Consider the following 17,146-nt stretch of genomic DNA (forward strand, 5'->3'; position numbering starts at 1 on the left):
GGGAACCAGGGCAGCAGAGCTGCTTTAGAGCCAGGGAACCAGGGCAGCAGAGCTGCTCTAGAGCCAGAGAACCAGGTCAGCAGAGCTGCTCTAGAGCCAGAGAACCAGGTCAGCAGAGCTGCTTTAGAGCCTTAGAACCAGGTCAGCAGAGCTGCTTTAAAAACAGAGAACCAGGTCAGCAGAGCTGCTCTAGTGCCTAAGAACCAGGTCATCAGAGCTGCTCTAGAGCCAGAGAACCAGGTCAGCAGAGCTGCTGTAGAGCCAGAGAAACCAGGTCAGTAGAGCTGCTTTAGAGTGAGAGAACCAGGCCAGCAGAGCTGCTCTAGAGGGAGAGAACCAGGTCAACAGAGCTGCTCTAGAGACAGAGAACCATATCAGCAGAACTGCTTTAGAGGCATAGACCCGGGTCAGCAGAGCTGCTTTAGAGCCAGAGAACCCTGTCAGCAGATCTGCTCTAGAGCCTAAGAACTAGGTTAGCAGAGCTGCTCTAGAGCCAGAGAACCAGGTCAGCAGAGCTGCTTTAGAGCCAGAGAACCAGGTTAGCAGAGCTGCTCTAGCTGACATTGACTGTCTGACACTGACACTGATTGACTGACACTGACTGACACTGATTGACTGAAACTGACAGACTGACAATGACTGACACTGATTGACCGACACTGACACTGACTGACTGACACTGATTGACTGACACTGACTGACTGACACTGATTGACTGACACTGACTGGCTGACACTGATTGACTAACACTGACTGACACTGACTGACTGACTACTCTCTACTACTTTACTACTCACACTCTACGATTCTCTACTACTTTACTACTCTCTACTACTCACTCTCTACTACTCACTCTCTACTACTCACTCTCTACTACTCTCTACTACTCACTCTACTACTCTCTACTACTCACTCTCTACTAACTCTCTACTACTCACTCTCTACTACTCACTCGCTAATACTCTCTACTACTCACTCGCTACTACTTTACTACTCACTCTCTACTCTACTACTCACTCTCTACTCTACTACTCACTCACTACTCTACTACTCACTCGCTACTACTCTACTACTCACTCTCTACTACTCTCTACTACTCACTACCTCTCTACACCTCTGCCTCTACACCTCTGCCTCTACACCTCTGCCTCTACACGCACACATATGCACATATATATATCCATATATATGCATATGCATTTATATTACCTACTGGCGGTCGCCAGTAGGTAGTTATATTTAGGACCTATTTTCCATAGGAAATCCGCAACATTCTATTTGGAATAACGTTGGCGCCGGTTGACGAATCCTCGCGAAATTTTCCAACCTTTTGGCCAGCTCCACTCCGCTCCTACCCTGAAAATTTTGCGGTGACCGTCAAGCGGGGGCAGAGAAAAAAGGGGGGTCCCAAAACGCGTTTTCCCCATGCAATTTCCCATAGGATCTGTTGTCGCAGCTACAGCCCGAACCGCTGAACGGAATGACACCAAATTTGGCAAAGAGGTTGACCCCAGTCCGGACTCGTGCCTTTTGCATATATGGTGTGAATCTGTTCAGTAGTTCCTGAGAAAATTAGAGTTAAAAGTACATAAATATCTATGGCCTCGGAGGATCCGTGGACCCTACCCGCACCGTAAGCGCACCCTCCCCAAACTGAGCGTGCACCCTCCCAATCGCGCGCTGAATGCTAATTGGCTGTCGAGTGTCTCTCTACATTCGAAACCAGGCACTGTTGGCAGCCATTTTCTGCCTCGGTAGAAGCGAGGCTGAAGAAGCAAGGGGAAAAAGTGTGTAAAACATATAAAGGGGGCAGAGTGGAAATACTCTGACCCTCTAGAGGTGCTAAGGGGGTCCCAGAAGGACCCCCTGGGGCCCCCCTTTTTAAAAAAAAAAAAATACGGCGAAATGTGTGCACGATGTGCGCATCCTATCGCGTTGGATGCACGGATTCTCTCGTGGTGGGTGCGCGGATCCACGGCAACGTTTTTTGAAAAACGACAAGAAATTATTGGTTGTATGACAACTTTCTACACTGAAAGATAGGGTGTATATTTCTGTTTTTTAAAGGTATGATTGTTATTGATTAACAAAAAAAGATTGTAAGGAACATTATATATGATAAGCTGATATATTGAAAAGTCAAGCACACTTCCTGTGTAGGAACATTGTGTGCTGAACTTGTGACCTGTGAGCTCAGTGCAGTGATCCATGACCTGTTTCTATGGTAATAGGCAGAAGGCAGATTGGGGGAAGGGTTGAAATGTATTTCAGTTGGAAAGGGTTGAAATGTTTAACCAATAGAAATGTGTTTGCTTTTGAGTTTATGTGTGAAGGATTGTGATTTGATGTTTACATGTATATGTGTGGAAAATGAAAGGGAAACTTTTCCATTCTTTGCTTTTGCTGAGAGGTGCACAGTGCAGAGATTCTGTAAAAGAAAATATGGTGAGTGATTGATATACTTCTTAATCTTCAAAAGAACTTGAAAGATGAGTTTTTCAATTGTGAGGGGATGTATGTAGACTATTTTGATTTTAATCAGACTAATGTATTTCTCCTGCTAAAGTGTAGGGAGTACTTTTTTCCTTTACAATCTTATTGACAGTTTGTGTGCATGTGGAAACCATTCTGTGATAAGCATTTGTGTTTTTCATGTGTTGGTAGAAAGATAACTGTGCTGTTTTTATATTTTGGTAGAATTAGAAACCAGTCATTGTTTATGAATTTGTGAAATGAGTTATGGTATGTTTCTATACTAAAATGTAGTACTACTTCTAGATGAAGAAATGTGTTTTGGTATAGTGCAAGGGATAGTTTTGTTTGTATAGAATCACACAGTGAGTCTTTGTGCATTTGGGAACCACTGTGAGCGAAGCGTTTGGTAACATTGTGTATTTGCTGAGAGAAAACTGTTTTAAAACCTGTCATGTTGTCAAGTTTTAGTAGCATTAGAAGCCAGTCTTTGCTTATGCTTTGCTTAAATGAGTCAGGCTTTGACTCAAAAGTGCACTCCTGAAATATGAAGAATTTGTGCAGTTCCCTTATCACTTCCACTGTAGCGAATGAGTTTTGGTAATCTGCTAGGGATAATGTTTTTTGTCTAGAATCACACTGTGAGTCTGTGTGCATTTGGGAACCACTGTGAGAGAAGCGTTTGGTAACATTGTGTATTTGCTGACAGATAAATGTTTTAAAACATGTCATGTTGTCAAATTTTACTAGCATTAGAAGACAGTTATGGCTTATGCTTTCATTAAATGAGTCAGGCATTGACAGTAAATTGCAGTCGTGAAATATATAGATAGTGTGCAGTTCCCTTACCATTTGCACTGTAGTGAATGAGTTTTGGTAAACTCCTAGGGATAGTGGTGCTTGTCTAGAATCACACTGTGAGTTAGTGTGTATTTGGGATCAGTGTGAGAGGAGCATTTGGTAACATCATGTATTTACTTATAGATAACTGTTTTAAAACCTGTCATGTTGTGAAGTTTTAGAAGCATTAGAATCCAGTCTTTGCTTATGCGTTGATTAAATGAGTCATACTTTGACACTGATGTGCTGTACTTAAATATGTAGATTGTGTGCAGTACCATTAACTCTTCCAGACTAGTGAATGAGTTTTGGTAAACTCCTAGGATAGTGTTGCTTGTCTAAAATCACACTGTGAGTCTGTGTGCATTTGGGTAAGGATTGTGAGAGAAGCATTTGGTAACATCGTGTATTTGCTGACATATACCTGTTTTAAAACCGGTTATGTTGTGAAGTTTTAGTAGCATTAGAAGCCGGTCTTTGCTTATGCTTTGAATATATGTGTCAGGTTTTGACATAAAAGTGCAGTCCTGAAATATGAAGATTGTGTGCAGTTCGCTTACTACTTCCACTGTAGTGAATGAATTTTGGTAAACTCCTAGGTATAGTGGTTGTTGTCTAGAATCACACTGAGTCTATGTGCATTTGAGAACCACTGTGAGAGAAGCATTTGGTAATATCGTGTATTTGCTGACAGATAACTAATTTCAAACTTCTCATGTTGTCAAGTTTTAGTAGCATTAGAAGCTAGTCTTTGCTTATGCATTGATAAAATGAGTGAGGGTTTGACACTAAGGTGCAGTACCATGTACTATTCTGTTCACTGTGGCATAACTGAAAATTTAAAAGTTTTACCTAAGCACTGTCCTAGAAGTAGTCTGATTATTTAGTCAGTTTCTAAGTACCAAATAGACTGCTTCAAATGTCTATGCAGTATGCATGTAGTGTTGTAACATACTATACACTTGTCTTTTACACCTTCAATTCCCTAGTCAGTATCCATACACTTCCAGGAAACATCCTGTCACTTCCTTTGCAGCCCTCTAGAGACCCATTCAACAGCATGTACTAATCCATTCACTGTGCCAAAACCCAAACACTTATAAATTCACAAAGACACTCTCTTTCCAGTACTCTAATGATTCAGTCACTTCCTAAGTATTCATGCACTGAGCCAGGTCTTAGCACATGGACTTCTTCAAACCCCTATCCACTATGCATGCAGTCCTCTAAGCACCTACACACTTGTCTTTCACACCTTCAATTCCCCAGTCAGTATCCGTTCACTTCCAGCAAACATCCTGTCACTCCATTTGCACTCCTCTAGTGACCCATTCAGCATCATGTACTAATCCATTCACTGTGCCAAACCCTAATAAATTGACCCAGGCACTCTCCTTGCAGTACTCTAATCATTCAGTCAGTACCCAAGTACTCATTCAGTGACCCAGGCCTTAGTATATGGACTGCTTCAAACTCTTATCCACTATCCATGCAGTGCTCTAACCACCTACACAATTGTCTTTCTCACCTTCAATTCCCTAGTCAGCATCCATACACTTCCAGGAAATACCCTGTCACTCCCTTTGCAGTCCTCTAGTGACCCATTCAGCACCATTTACTAATCCATTCACTGTGCTAAAACCCAAACACTTATAAATTCACCAAGATACTATCTTTGCAGTACTCTAATCATTCAGTCAGAGCCTAAGTGTTCATACACTGAGCCAGGCCTTAGGACATGGACTGCTTCAAACCCCTATGCACTATGCATGTAGTCTTCTAATCACCTAGACACTTGTCTTTCACACTTTCAATTTTGTAGTCAGTATCCATACAGTCCAGCACTTGTCACTCCCTTTGCAGTCCTCTAGTGACCCATTCAGCATCATGTACTAATCCATTCACTGTGCCAAAAACCAAACACTTATAAATTCACCAAGGCACTCTCCTTGCAGTACTCTAATCATTCAGTCAGTGCCTAAGTATTCATGCACTGAGCCAGGCCTTAGCACATGGACTGCTTCAAATGCCTATCCAGTATGCATGCAGTCCTCTAACCACCTACACAGTTGTCTTTCACACCTTCAATTCCCTAGTTAGTATTCATAAACTTCTAGCAAACATCCTGTCACTCACCCAGTGTGTCTCCTTATAGTACTGTAATCATTTAGTCAGTTAGCATGTAGTCTTTTAGTGAGGTAGGCTTTAGGGCATGAACTGGTTCAAAGTAGTATGCACTATGCATGTAGTATTTTAACCATCGTCACACTTGTGGTTCAGGGCTATAGTTTCTTAGTCAGTTTTTATATAAAATGTGTTTGTACAGTAATGGAATAGTATAAATTTGAAAGTTATTAATATACATTTATTTGTGATTCTTTTTTACAGATACAGAACTGGAGTGTTTCTCATCTGTTTGCACTCTTCTCGTGCAAGATTGTTTGGATGAAGGGTCCTTAGGTGTTTCATCATACTTCCTGTGCCGCACAAGTATTTTTTGTTAGGATCCCCTCATAACAGAACTCTTTGGCAAATCTTGCGCGTGATGAAGGTGTCATTGGTCTTGGTTTGCCCCTTGGAAAAAGTAAAAAATGTCTTCACCACTGAAGAAAAACATTGTGGGCGTGGTGTCTTCTGCAAAAAAAAATCCTCAGATTCGGTAAATAGTTGAAAGCGGCAACATTTACAGTTTTTGTAAGTTAAACTTATAAAATTTTGTTAGCTGTCTGCATTTTATATATCTGTGATTTGTTTCTTGTGGTATTTTGTTGAGAATACCATATTAGTTTTTTTTAACAATCTTTCTGATTTTCCAGGTCTGTCGTCAACATCCGTGGTTCCCACAGGAGTGTTCCGCCTTGTTGTTTTGTATTATTGTTGTTACATTTTGTTTATTAGTTCATTGTTTATATTTATGTTAATAAAAAAATTAAGTTTGAAACTAGTTTATCATTTATATATTTATTATTATAAAAAAGAAAGTTTGAAAAAAAAATTTATAATGTTTTTGGTTGTTCTCTTAACTGCTGTGTGACTCTTTCTTGTTCTTATTACTGTTATTTGATGGAGTCCACCATGGTGTTAAATTTTGGGGCACATATCGCTGGAATACTGGTGATATATGAAGTTTGCACCAACTTGTGAATAGTGCGTTAGATTTATCTCAACTTTACTTCTGTTAAAGTGCTAATAATGAAATGGAGAGTAGCCGTTCCCGTGCAAAAAGACACGAGGTGCACCTTTGCGATTTATTCTAAATACTAAAATCCTGTATTGTATTGCACTGAGGTATTGGCTGCACTTACAGTGTACACACAAAATCTATTAAGAAATGTCATTGTATTTATATTGATTGGGAATAGTGTGTCACGTGCTGGATCTTGACGAGATACACTGCTCAGTTTGTATATTGTTGTGCACACGAAAAACATCACATCCCAACTTTCACACCAATTGCAATGCGAAACAAATTCCGGCGATAAGACACGTTAGCACTGGGGATTTTACACCTGCTTTCTGCTGGTGTTAAGCAGGACAACTACCTGCACCATGAAAGGGAACACAGCCAAGAGCCATACCATAACACCCACAGGTGACATAGAGTCAATGAGCATGATACAGGGATACCCATGAGGGCCAGAAGACTCATCTCAACTCCAGGTCCGCCAATGCCCCCCAAACCCACATCTTAGTAAGTGTGTCCCTGTGGTCATTGTCTTAGCATGATAGGCACGAGCCCTGCAACATCACAGTTTGCTGTCACCTCAGCATTGGCAGTGAGCCTGAATGTGTGGCTACGTACGCATCCTCCTGCATGCACAACTGGCGTGTGCTGGTCTGTCGTTCAGAGGTCAGTGCAGGGGTGTGCCTATCCGGCAAGGGGAACGGGGTGTCTCGGGCATGTCCGTGTACAGGAAGTGCGGAAAGTGTGTCTCTGTGTTCTGGTGTGGCCTGTTACAAGAGCCGCAGCAGTCGATGTTGTAAAGTTGCATGCACCACCTCCAAACGGCACTGTGATGTTGTAGTTGGAATGTAGCAGGACATGTGCAAATAGGCATTACAATGGCGTGCCGTACGAGTGCACGAGATACAACAGCTCACAGTACAAAAGTGTGGGGGCTCGTGGGAGTGAGGAGCAGGCGTTTGGCAACATAACACAGAGTGAACTCGACCATGTGCCACATGCTGGGCATCTCATCCATGATGACCACGGTCTCAGACATCCCACAACACCAACGACTGGACTTTGTACACATCCTGTATGAATGCAGCGTGGTTTTAACTTCTATGCTCGTTCAGTGGTGTGATGTTGGCAGGTTGTGTGACTTGTGCTCCTTGTTGGTGTGTTTCATTTTGGCCATTGTTAGTCTATATGTGTGTTGTACTTAATTGTGCACGTGTGCCATTCTGCCCATCTCCCCCACTCCCTGCTTCTTCCTCTTCCTAGTGCTGTTGTGTCTATAATTGTGTTGCTGCACACATAAATACATGTAAAGAATAAATTACAATAGTTCCTTGATTATTTTAGGTTTCAAAACTTCTCTATTGGTTTCTTTTTAATTTTCTATATGAACCATTTTTTTTAATATTAAACAACACATAGAAGTCAGAAGTGCAACGTATTCTATCAACACACTTTCTAGAACATTCTACAAGACGTGCAGGTTAAAAGTTCATAAATGTTTTAAAACTTTACAATATTTTTTTGTAACATTTTCTTGAACATTTAACGACACGTGCAAAGTTGACGATTGTTTTAAGTTCGAACAGTGCCTTCCAAATGCAAGTAGCAGGTGTGGGTGAGCTGAGCAAATGTTATCCTATGATATGTACTCCACGTTGAAACTGCTTTTTCTGAACCAATCACAAAGATGCTTTTCCACAAAACTAATGTGCACCCTACTTTTAAAAAAGAATGCTTTTCATGATATCTTTAGAGATAAGTTATAGTTAGGAATTAGCATTTAAAAAACCTTTGAAATTCACTGAAAAAACCAAAGGTTTCAGGGGCGCTATAGTTAGGAATTGGCATTTAAAAAACCTTAGAAATTCACTGAAAAAAAACATAGGTTTCAGGGGTGTTATAGTTAGCTGGACATTTCCCTCGTACAAAACCCTAGAAATTCCCCTGTTATAGTTAGTTCAGCTAACTATAACTCGCGCGCCCGCAATGCACTGCTGATGACGTCACATATTACATCACTGATGACATGGTCAATGACATCACTGATGACATCTCAAATGACATCACTGATGACATCACTGATGACGTCATCCATGTGATAAATTAGTACATCTTCTCACACCCATATATAACCTTTGATACACCGACTCAAAATTTCAGACGGCCATTTTGACAACCATGGATACTCCAATACCAATAACTACTCACCCACTCATTGACTTTTAGGTCTACATACATCTCCACTCACTCACCTCTACAGTCACTCATACTTACTGTCATTCTGTGCATTTATACACCTATATAGGCACTCACACACCGCCAATAATCCATTGAGGTACTGACACATCTAGTCAGTCATGCAAATAATTAATCACAGTCCAATTTACTCACCTATACAGTTAAACATACTCAAGTTCACTTTCTCATAAAAATACTAACACATTCTGTGTCTTCCTGCAGAAAAAACAAACAGCACATGATAGATATCCTTGCACTATGGCGCATACAGCCACTCCCAAAATCACACACTCTCATATATAGATAGTTATATACTCTTACACACATATACTCTGCGTTTCACATATGTAGTTACTGACACATGTACAACTGAGATATACATTCAATCACTAACACACCTATACATACACTCACCCAACCATACAGTCAATCACAGATGCACTCTTAAAACCATGCACCCACTGAATCACCCACTCACACATCTAGTCACAGAGTCACACACACCCTACCCATACCAACACTCAGGCACCCATACAGATACTCAGACAACAATCAATAACCCATATAGACACTCATATAGCTATTCACAAAACCATGCAGCCACTTATACACCAACACACAGACACATACAGACATTCACACAGTTTAGTCACTAGTCTGCAGTAAGATACATTTAATAACTCACTTATGGAGTCAGTTACGCACCCAGAAAATCACCCATTCACACACTTATACACCCACTCATTCTTCCATAGGCCTTTCACTATAAATATATAAAACATATTTAAACTTTTAAGAAAAACACTCTGTCACTGGATGATTTCATCAGTGATGTCATCAGTGATGTCACTGACCATGTCATGAGTGATGTAATATGTGACGTCATCAGCAGTGCATTGCGGGGGCGCGAGTTATAGTTAGCTGAACTAACTATAACAGGGGAATTTCTAGGGTTTTGTACGAGGGAAATGTCAAGCTAACTATAACGCCCCTGAAACCTATGGTTTTTTCAGTGAATTTCTAAGGTTTTTTAAATGCCAATTCCTAACTATAACGCCCCTGAAACCTATGGTTTTTTCAGTGAATATATATATGTATATATATATAAATATACATACATATATATAATCTGCATATCTATATAAATATAAATATAAATGCATGCATACATATACATATATGCATACATATGCATGTTATGTTCATGAAAGTTTGAAAAACATGAATACAAGGAAAGCTAAAAAGCCACCTAATTACAAACCGAATTGCTTTAACTTAAACAAGCGTGAGACCTATTGCATTTTCAATGCTTGTTTACTTTGGTTCCAAAAAGAAGGCATTCAGATGTGTCACACATTTGCCACAAATTCTGAATGGTATCAATCTAGTTGGTCAGTAGATCACTGTAGTAAAGCTACTGCTCACCAGGGAAGTCTGCTGCTGGTATTCAAAGTGCATATTTCAGTCTGAAGTCAGAATTTTTGACTATTCACTCTCTATTTCCTACTCTCTAATCACCCAGATGTAGCCCAAGTATAGCCCAATGACAGAATGTCCCAGAGTGTTCTAAAGAACAACTAGAGCACTAACAGTCTTACTTATGACAAAATTATGGCACACCTGAAGCCATCTGGATTGGAATAAACTGGTAACACTTAAAACAAGGAACAAAATGACGGGGTTCATTTGGCCATAGAAATTATGGTTAGAGCTGCAGAAAAAAAATTTAGGGCATGTTTTAAGTGAGATCTCAAATACTCTTCTATTTCAGTAGAAAATTCTGACATGCAGACTGAAACAATCACTTTCAATACCAGCAGTAGACTTCCAGTTAACTCCCTGGTGAGAAGTTGCTTGACTACAGTGATCTAATGAACAACTAGAGTGATAACATTCTGAATTTATGGCAAATGTGTGACACATCTGAATGCCTTCTTGATGGAATCAAAGTAAAAAACTGAAAGCATTTCCTACTGAGGAGACTGCAGTAAATGAGGAAATTAGGAAACTTCATAACAAATATGTCTCCCAAGATTGCCACCAGATTAAAAAAGAGCCGAAATGTAGCACAAATATCACCCAGATGTAGCCCACATGTAGCCCAATGACAGAAGTGTGCAAAACACTTTTTATTTTTAGTTTTTCTCCAGTTTTATATAGTGCAGACTGGTCCGGTATTGAAGCGTTACATCTTACTTGGACCCCTTATTGCATATTTTACACGAAGTACATGAGATTGATCTTGTGAAACATTGAACTTTACGATTCTGTTAACCTGAAGTTGCTCTGAACCGGGCTTTGTAACACCCATTTTTACCTACTGGTTTTAATTTATTCTCACTGTATTGCATTAGGAAAGAGGATTTACTGTTTTTATGTACACTTTTATGATCTATGTTTCTAAATCAGATCGAATAAAGTTTAATGAATTCTATGGCAGGACGGAGGCAAGGATTATGCATATCTTTCCTCATTTTATTTGCATAGCAGTTAAAAAAAACACAACAATCATTGAACAAAAGACTATGCAACCCATGAACCATTAGGGGGTAGTCTCCAAGGCGACTATAGTCTAATCATATCACAGTCCATCGTATAAAATATTGTGACGTCCCTTCCACTTCATCCCTCTTCACTGCTCGTCAGTTAAGTTCATTCCTTACATTCTTGGCTTAATCTGACGTTGTTGCTGTTTGTATAGCGGTTTCTTGTGCACGTTATTTGCACTATTGCCTTGGTATTGTTTCATATTCCCTGCACAGCAGGCTCTTGCACGAGAGCGTTCTCCCCCTCGCAGTTTCTCCCGCTGCCTTAAGGATTTTAAGGGCATTTGTCCTGTGCTCACACCCTCTGCTATCATGACTTCTGCAGAAGACCATTTTTACTCCTCCTACCAGGAAGTGGAGGAGGAATGGCCCCCCAACTTCTCCCTCCAGCAGTGGACCAAGCCCTCTCTCTGGTTATTTCTAGGGCACTGGCTCCTCTTAGGGATCAGGTTAAAAAGCTGGTGAAAAGCATCCCTGGGGTGTTCCCTGACCCAGATCTGGTGGTAGCGGGTCCCAGTAGCTCCCAGATGGGGAATAAAAGAGCCGATAAGCATAACGCGGGGCACTTGGAAGGATTTGATAAACTTACGGAGACCTTCCTCAAGAATGCGCGAACGCTAAAACATGCACCCTGCCGGGAGGCAGAGGAGTCCAGAGAAAATTGCGACACTGTCACCACTATTGTAGACCCCGACAGCAGATTTCCCTTAGAGGGAGAGGGTGTATCGGAGGACAATTTCTCCTCCGATGAGGATAAGGACTCGAGAGGTCCCTGACATCCAGAGTCCCACTCCTCTCAGTCCCGGGTTGGGGACGGGGTCCACTCGGACATGTTCAAGCCTACCCAAATTTACCATCCTAGGTCAGCGGAGTGGATCCCTGACACCAAAGTGGCAGAGTATGTGGTGGGGAAAATACATCAACCCCTTGAAAGGGAGGTCAGGAATAGGATGAGGGGAGAATGCCCCAGGCCCTCACTGAAGGGGAAGGTGGCACACACGCCTGAAATTGATGAGAAACTATGTACCTTTTTCTCCAAGTATATGAGGGATCCCAAGAAAGGAATTGATAGGTCTTGGACGTGGTAGGGCCCTTGACCCAAATTATTCAATTGGCGGAGCGTTCAAAAGAGTCAGGATCCCCTTTGTCCACAGATAATGTGGCTGGTTGGGCGCACTACCCTAAACCCTAAAACACTACCCCTTCCACTACCCAAACACCACTGCACTACCCTAAACCCTAAAACACTACCCCCAGCACGACACCCTACACTACCCAAACATAACTGCACTACCCTAAACCCTAAAACACTTTTCCCTACATATCTACAAATGTTTAAAGACGAAATTGAACAAGAAAAGACTATTGCAGCTGAAATAGCTAACAACAGTTCTCAAGATAGTCAAGGTTCTGGTCCACCTAGTCAAGATCCACTAGGACAACCAATAATTGAAAATGATGCAACAATAGCCATGAATTAAGTAGAAATTGCAATGCAACAAGCACAACCGGAGAATACTACTTTGGAAAACTTAGAAGAACAACTAAATATTGAACAGAAAGAAATATATCCACAAGTAACGGAACAGATACAACATGGTTTGTTGTATAAAAAAAAAGTCTATGTTCATCATTTAAACCTATTCTTATGTACATCAGTGGTCAAGCTGGAACAGGTAAACGTTTTCTAATTAAAGTTTTGACCAGTTATCTACAAAAAACTTCAGATTCACATTTATCTTGTGTTGTAACAGCTCTGACTGGATTAGCAGGGCACAATATTGAAGGAATTACTTTACATAGATTACTTATGCTACCAGTTGAACATGATCCCTGGGTACCTTTAAAATTCCCATGATGTTGGAAGAAAAGGATGCAAATGTGGTGTGGATATCTTATGTGGTCAAAACCTTACAGGGGCCGAAGCGCGAACTACCGGAAATAGCCAAAAAAAAAGGCTTAGCACGGGGAGGCCTAGCAGCAAAGGGGTTAAAAGAATTACTTTGGACTCCCTTGAAAACCATGAACCATCATACCATACACCATAAGTATGCATTCATTCTGCTTTGCTAGATGTTTTGCAAAAAATTGCAAGCTGGAAAGTGGAGTGCTGTTTTTTGTAGCTCAGTTTCAACAACATTTCGGGATGACTGCAACCAAATAAGTTGTTTTATCAGAAGGAGCAAGAGACAAGGAATTTAAAATTTATTGGAGGAGTGATTGTGTAGTCATATTTAGCTAATGAACAAAATATGCAAAAATGAAAATTCAAGTCACACTGGTGTTCCAAACTATGGAAATGAATTAGAATATTCTGGTTTTCAGAGAAGAACTTCTCCGCCACTCACATTATCCTTTTAGGGAACAGGAGCTTGTTCTTTATCCCATACATTATTACCAAACTCTACAGTCGACATTTCATCACCCTGGGTTGTAGGGAGGCTGTTGCCCAACAGATTTCACCCAGACCAAAGGCTTCAGCAAACAAGCCATGAGCACAGAGAATTTTGGAACAAATATATTAAGAAGCATCTTACCTTTCGCATCGGCCGTCTTGAGGAAGCCTGGAAAAGGAAAAAGGACGAAGGTCAAGGCACGTTGCAGGGTGATCAGCGGATTATGAACAACAAGGTAGTCTTAGAAATGTGTTTTAATATAGTGTTCACTCCTGACTGTAGGTCCCAAGTCCTGGACGTGGCAGGTATCATTAATTCAATGTCAATGTGAGAGTGACCGGATGAACACCTTTGTATTCAACAAATCTATTTTCACAGAATGCACAAAGACAACACTGTATGCATGCAGACTGGTGTTGTGCCCTTTCCCAACAGCACGAAAGAAATGCTTGGATACATGAGGAGCAACATTACCCTCCATCCACCTGTCGCACAGCCAATTCAAGAAGTAATTTGATCATCCAATTTAATCAGTTTTAATCCATATTTTGTTGTGTTTAATCAATTTCTCATTGCTTTCTCAGTTTATATAAAAGGCTGCGTGGTTCCCAATTTTTTCCACTAATTCACAACTCAGTGTCCTCATTTTATGGACAGAGGATGGATGAAACTTTGACTTGAACATGTGAAACTTAGAATACAAATTTTTCTTCAAAACAAGATCACAAACCCACTGAGGTATCTGGCCAGCATCTGTGAAAGCTAGGAACTCCACAATGATGGAATCTCTGCATATAAATTAATATGTTTCATAAATGGAAAAAGTGTTATTATTGCTGGAGATGGCTGTATTGGGAGACGCATGTTAGTCATGCATGTTCTATTTGCTTCAATAAATTGTTCTGTCAGATTCACTTGCAAACACATTGTACATTTTTCACCATGGACAGAAACAATCCCCTATCTCCTAAGATAACTTAAATTAACTTTTCACGCTCTGCACAAGCAACTTTTGCCCTATACACAGAGCATCTTTTTCAATGATACTGTAGATTGAAACAGTACTATAACATATCTGTTATAGAGTGTTTTTATTTTTTCTCTTGTGGGTTTATTTAGGTTAGCCTTAGGAGAAAGGGGATTGTTTGGGCCCTTGGTGTCAAATTTACAATGTGTTTGCAATTGAATCCGGCAGAACCCTTTATTGAAGGATAGCACTGCCTGGGTCTTTCTCAAACAATTTACCTTTGGAAATCAAAATTTTTAAAGCGCGAGCTACTCACCCCTAAGGATCTCAAGGTGCTGGGGGCCACCATAGAGATTAGGTGAGCTATGTTGCTGGGCTGACCTGCTGCCGGGGATCGATCCATGAACCCAGCTCTCCGGTGTCAGCCACCCGCTGCGCCACACCTCTCCCACAATTCAACGGTACTCTTGGAAAACCAAGGGTACAGTAGAAGCAGGGCTTTAAGTCAGATGAAAAAACTGGGGGGGCCTCTCAAAGGGGTGTGGCCGATTTGCCGCATTACTGCTGATGGAGGATTAAAGACTTACTTCTGACGCCATTCAATATATAGGAATCACTCACGCTTGCTATAACTGGAATAGTGAGAAATCTTGTTTATCATACAGAAAGGGAGGTGTATCGCAATACTACATAGAGCACACAATTGATATTTGTGATTTTGAGAGAGCTCATAATATATACCACATACTGAGGTCTAACTTATGCACTATGTGTTAGGATTTTTGCAATATAGGAGCCCTGACGAAGTTCCCTCTGGCAAAGAATCGGGAACAAAACGCATTGGCTGTGTGCCAGTTTTGAGAGATTTATTGAATAAAAGGACTTAACTATGGAATAACTGTTTACGCTGCCTTATTGACTTCGGAACGAGTGCACCTTCCAACTTTCCGTTTCAATTTGGCTTTCATTTGACACCCTTGGACGGCGGGTGCGGGAAGAGATTGCACCACCATACGAATTGGTAGTACATATGGACTGGAAGTGCTTGCCCTTGGTCTGCCATTTGTTCTTTCATCAACACTTTTATAATACATTTTATTCACATTTTCTTTTCACCTAAAAACAGGTCTTATATGGATGGGTTTCTCTTTTTCAGATTGTACCATAAGATAAATGCATCACAATTATTTCAATTGTCAGATAAAAACAGAGCTTGGAGGTAGTTCTTAAGAGTAACCAGTGGAGTAGCCACTATGTAAAGTCCCTAGTGCCTGCCCGGAAGGTCACGGCACCTCGGGCGCCGTCTGAACTGTGAAATACAGCAATAACGACAGTCGGGCCTGTGGGCCATGGGGCCACTGCACTTCCAGCACTATTGGCAACCAAGTCTCTGATAGTAAACCGTGAAATATTGCAATCCGTCAGGACCGGGCACAAGGACCATATTTTCGAGCAACAGTATCTATCAGAATACAGTGTGATGCCTACACAAGGTGAACTTCGTGGATGGGCGGGCCGAGGATACACCGGCCTAACCAGCAATAAAACACCCCTACGCAGTGGTGTAACGCAAAATGACGTGGCCCCTCTGTAGAATGTTATAAAAAAAAAGGCCAGTGTCTGCAATATTTCGTAAATATTCAGATGCTTTGGGCACAATGGGGCCCCTGTGGAGTTGCCCCCAAACCGTCCCCCATCACCTTAACTCACCCACCCCCTGCCGAAGGGACTGCAGGGTCAGCCGCTTTCTGCAGTTTTCCTTGTGTCCGGTTGTGTCTACTTCATTCATGTCGTTCCAAGCGGGACAAGAGAACATGTCATTTTCTTGCCAGTGAAAAAAGAAGACAGGCACTTACCTGTGCCCAAGTGAAGGAGAACCGTCAGAAGGACAAATCCGGCCATCTTCTCTTGAATCCCGAGTTACCACTTTCGCAAAGGCACCTGAGAAAAGGTGTGAAGAGCTGTTTCTATCTGCGACAATGAGCAGGTAAAGATGGAGCCAGGCTGCTTAGAACTCAAAGAAACTGATGTTGGAGAGCAGAAAGTCAGAGGGGCGAGGAAAGTATTTCTGAATTGAACTGTTGCCGACACGGATTAGCAGTAAGTACATGAAATAGTTTCGACCAAAGATGCTGAGTGACTACGTGCTAGAGACTGGAGGCTGTGGTTAGGGAGAGACGCAGGCACCTGACACAGCCCACAACACCTGAAAACCCGTGACTGCCAGGAGCCTTATGATGACACGAGGATACACCAATGAGGGCTGGGCGCAGAGGCGGGTCATACCTCAAAACGTGACCCACCCCTCCCAGCTTTACTCTCCCCCGCCATTGCCAGGAACAGATAATGAGGGAAATACCGGCCATTCATGATTTTAAACATAGTTTTGGAAACCCGCTTTCCAAAGCATGCAAAATAGAAAAGCATGCAAAATAGACCTAAATATATGAAAAATAAATGTGCACTGTATCAGGTACGGCTTTGCTTACAATCAGTGCTGTAA

The 17,146-nt window shown here is 41.4% G+C and overlaps 1 protein-coding gene across 1 annotated transcript in view; it reads right to left on the reverse strand.

Moving 5' to 3' along the window:
* LOC146811667 (serine protease 27-like) overlaps positions 1 to 16,856 on the reverse strand; it is a 399,615-nt gene extending 382,759 nt beyond the window's left edge. The window contains exons 1-2 of the mRNA XM_085618639.1: positions 16,500 to 16,856; positions 13,818 to 13,844 (exon numbers count right to left, since the gene is read on the reverse strand). Coding sequence (XP_085474765.1) covers positions 13,818 to 13,844; positions 16,500 to 16,545 — 73 coding nt within the window. The 5' untranslated portion in view covers positions 16,546 to 16,856. The remainder of the gene's footprint in view (positions 1 to 13,817; positions 13,845 to 16,499) is intronic.
* Between the last annotated feature and the right edge of the window lie 290 nt (positions 16,857 to 17,146).

Source organism: Triturus cristatus, chromosome 7, assembly GCF_964204655.1.
Source record: "Triturus cristatus chromosome 7, aTriCri1.1, whole genome shotgun sequence".
NCBI lineage: Eukaryota > Metazoa > Chordata > Amphibia > Caudata > Salamandridae > Triturus > Triturus cristatus.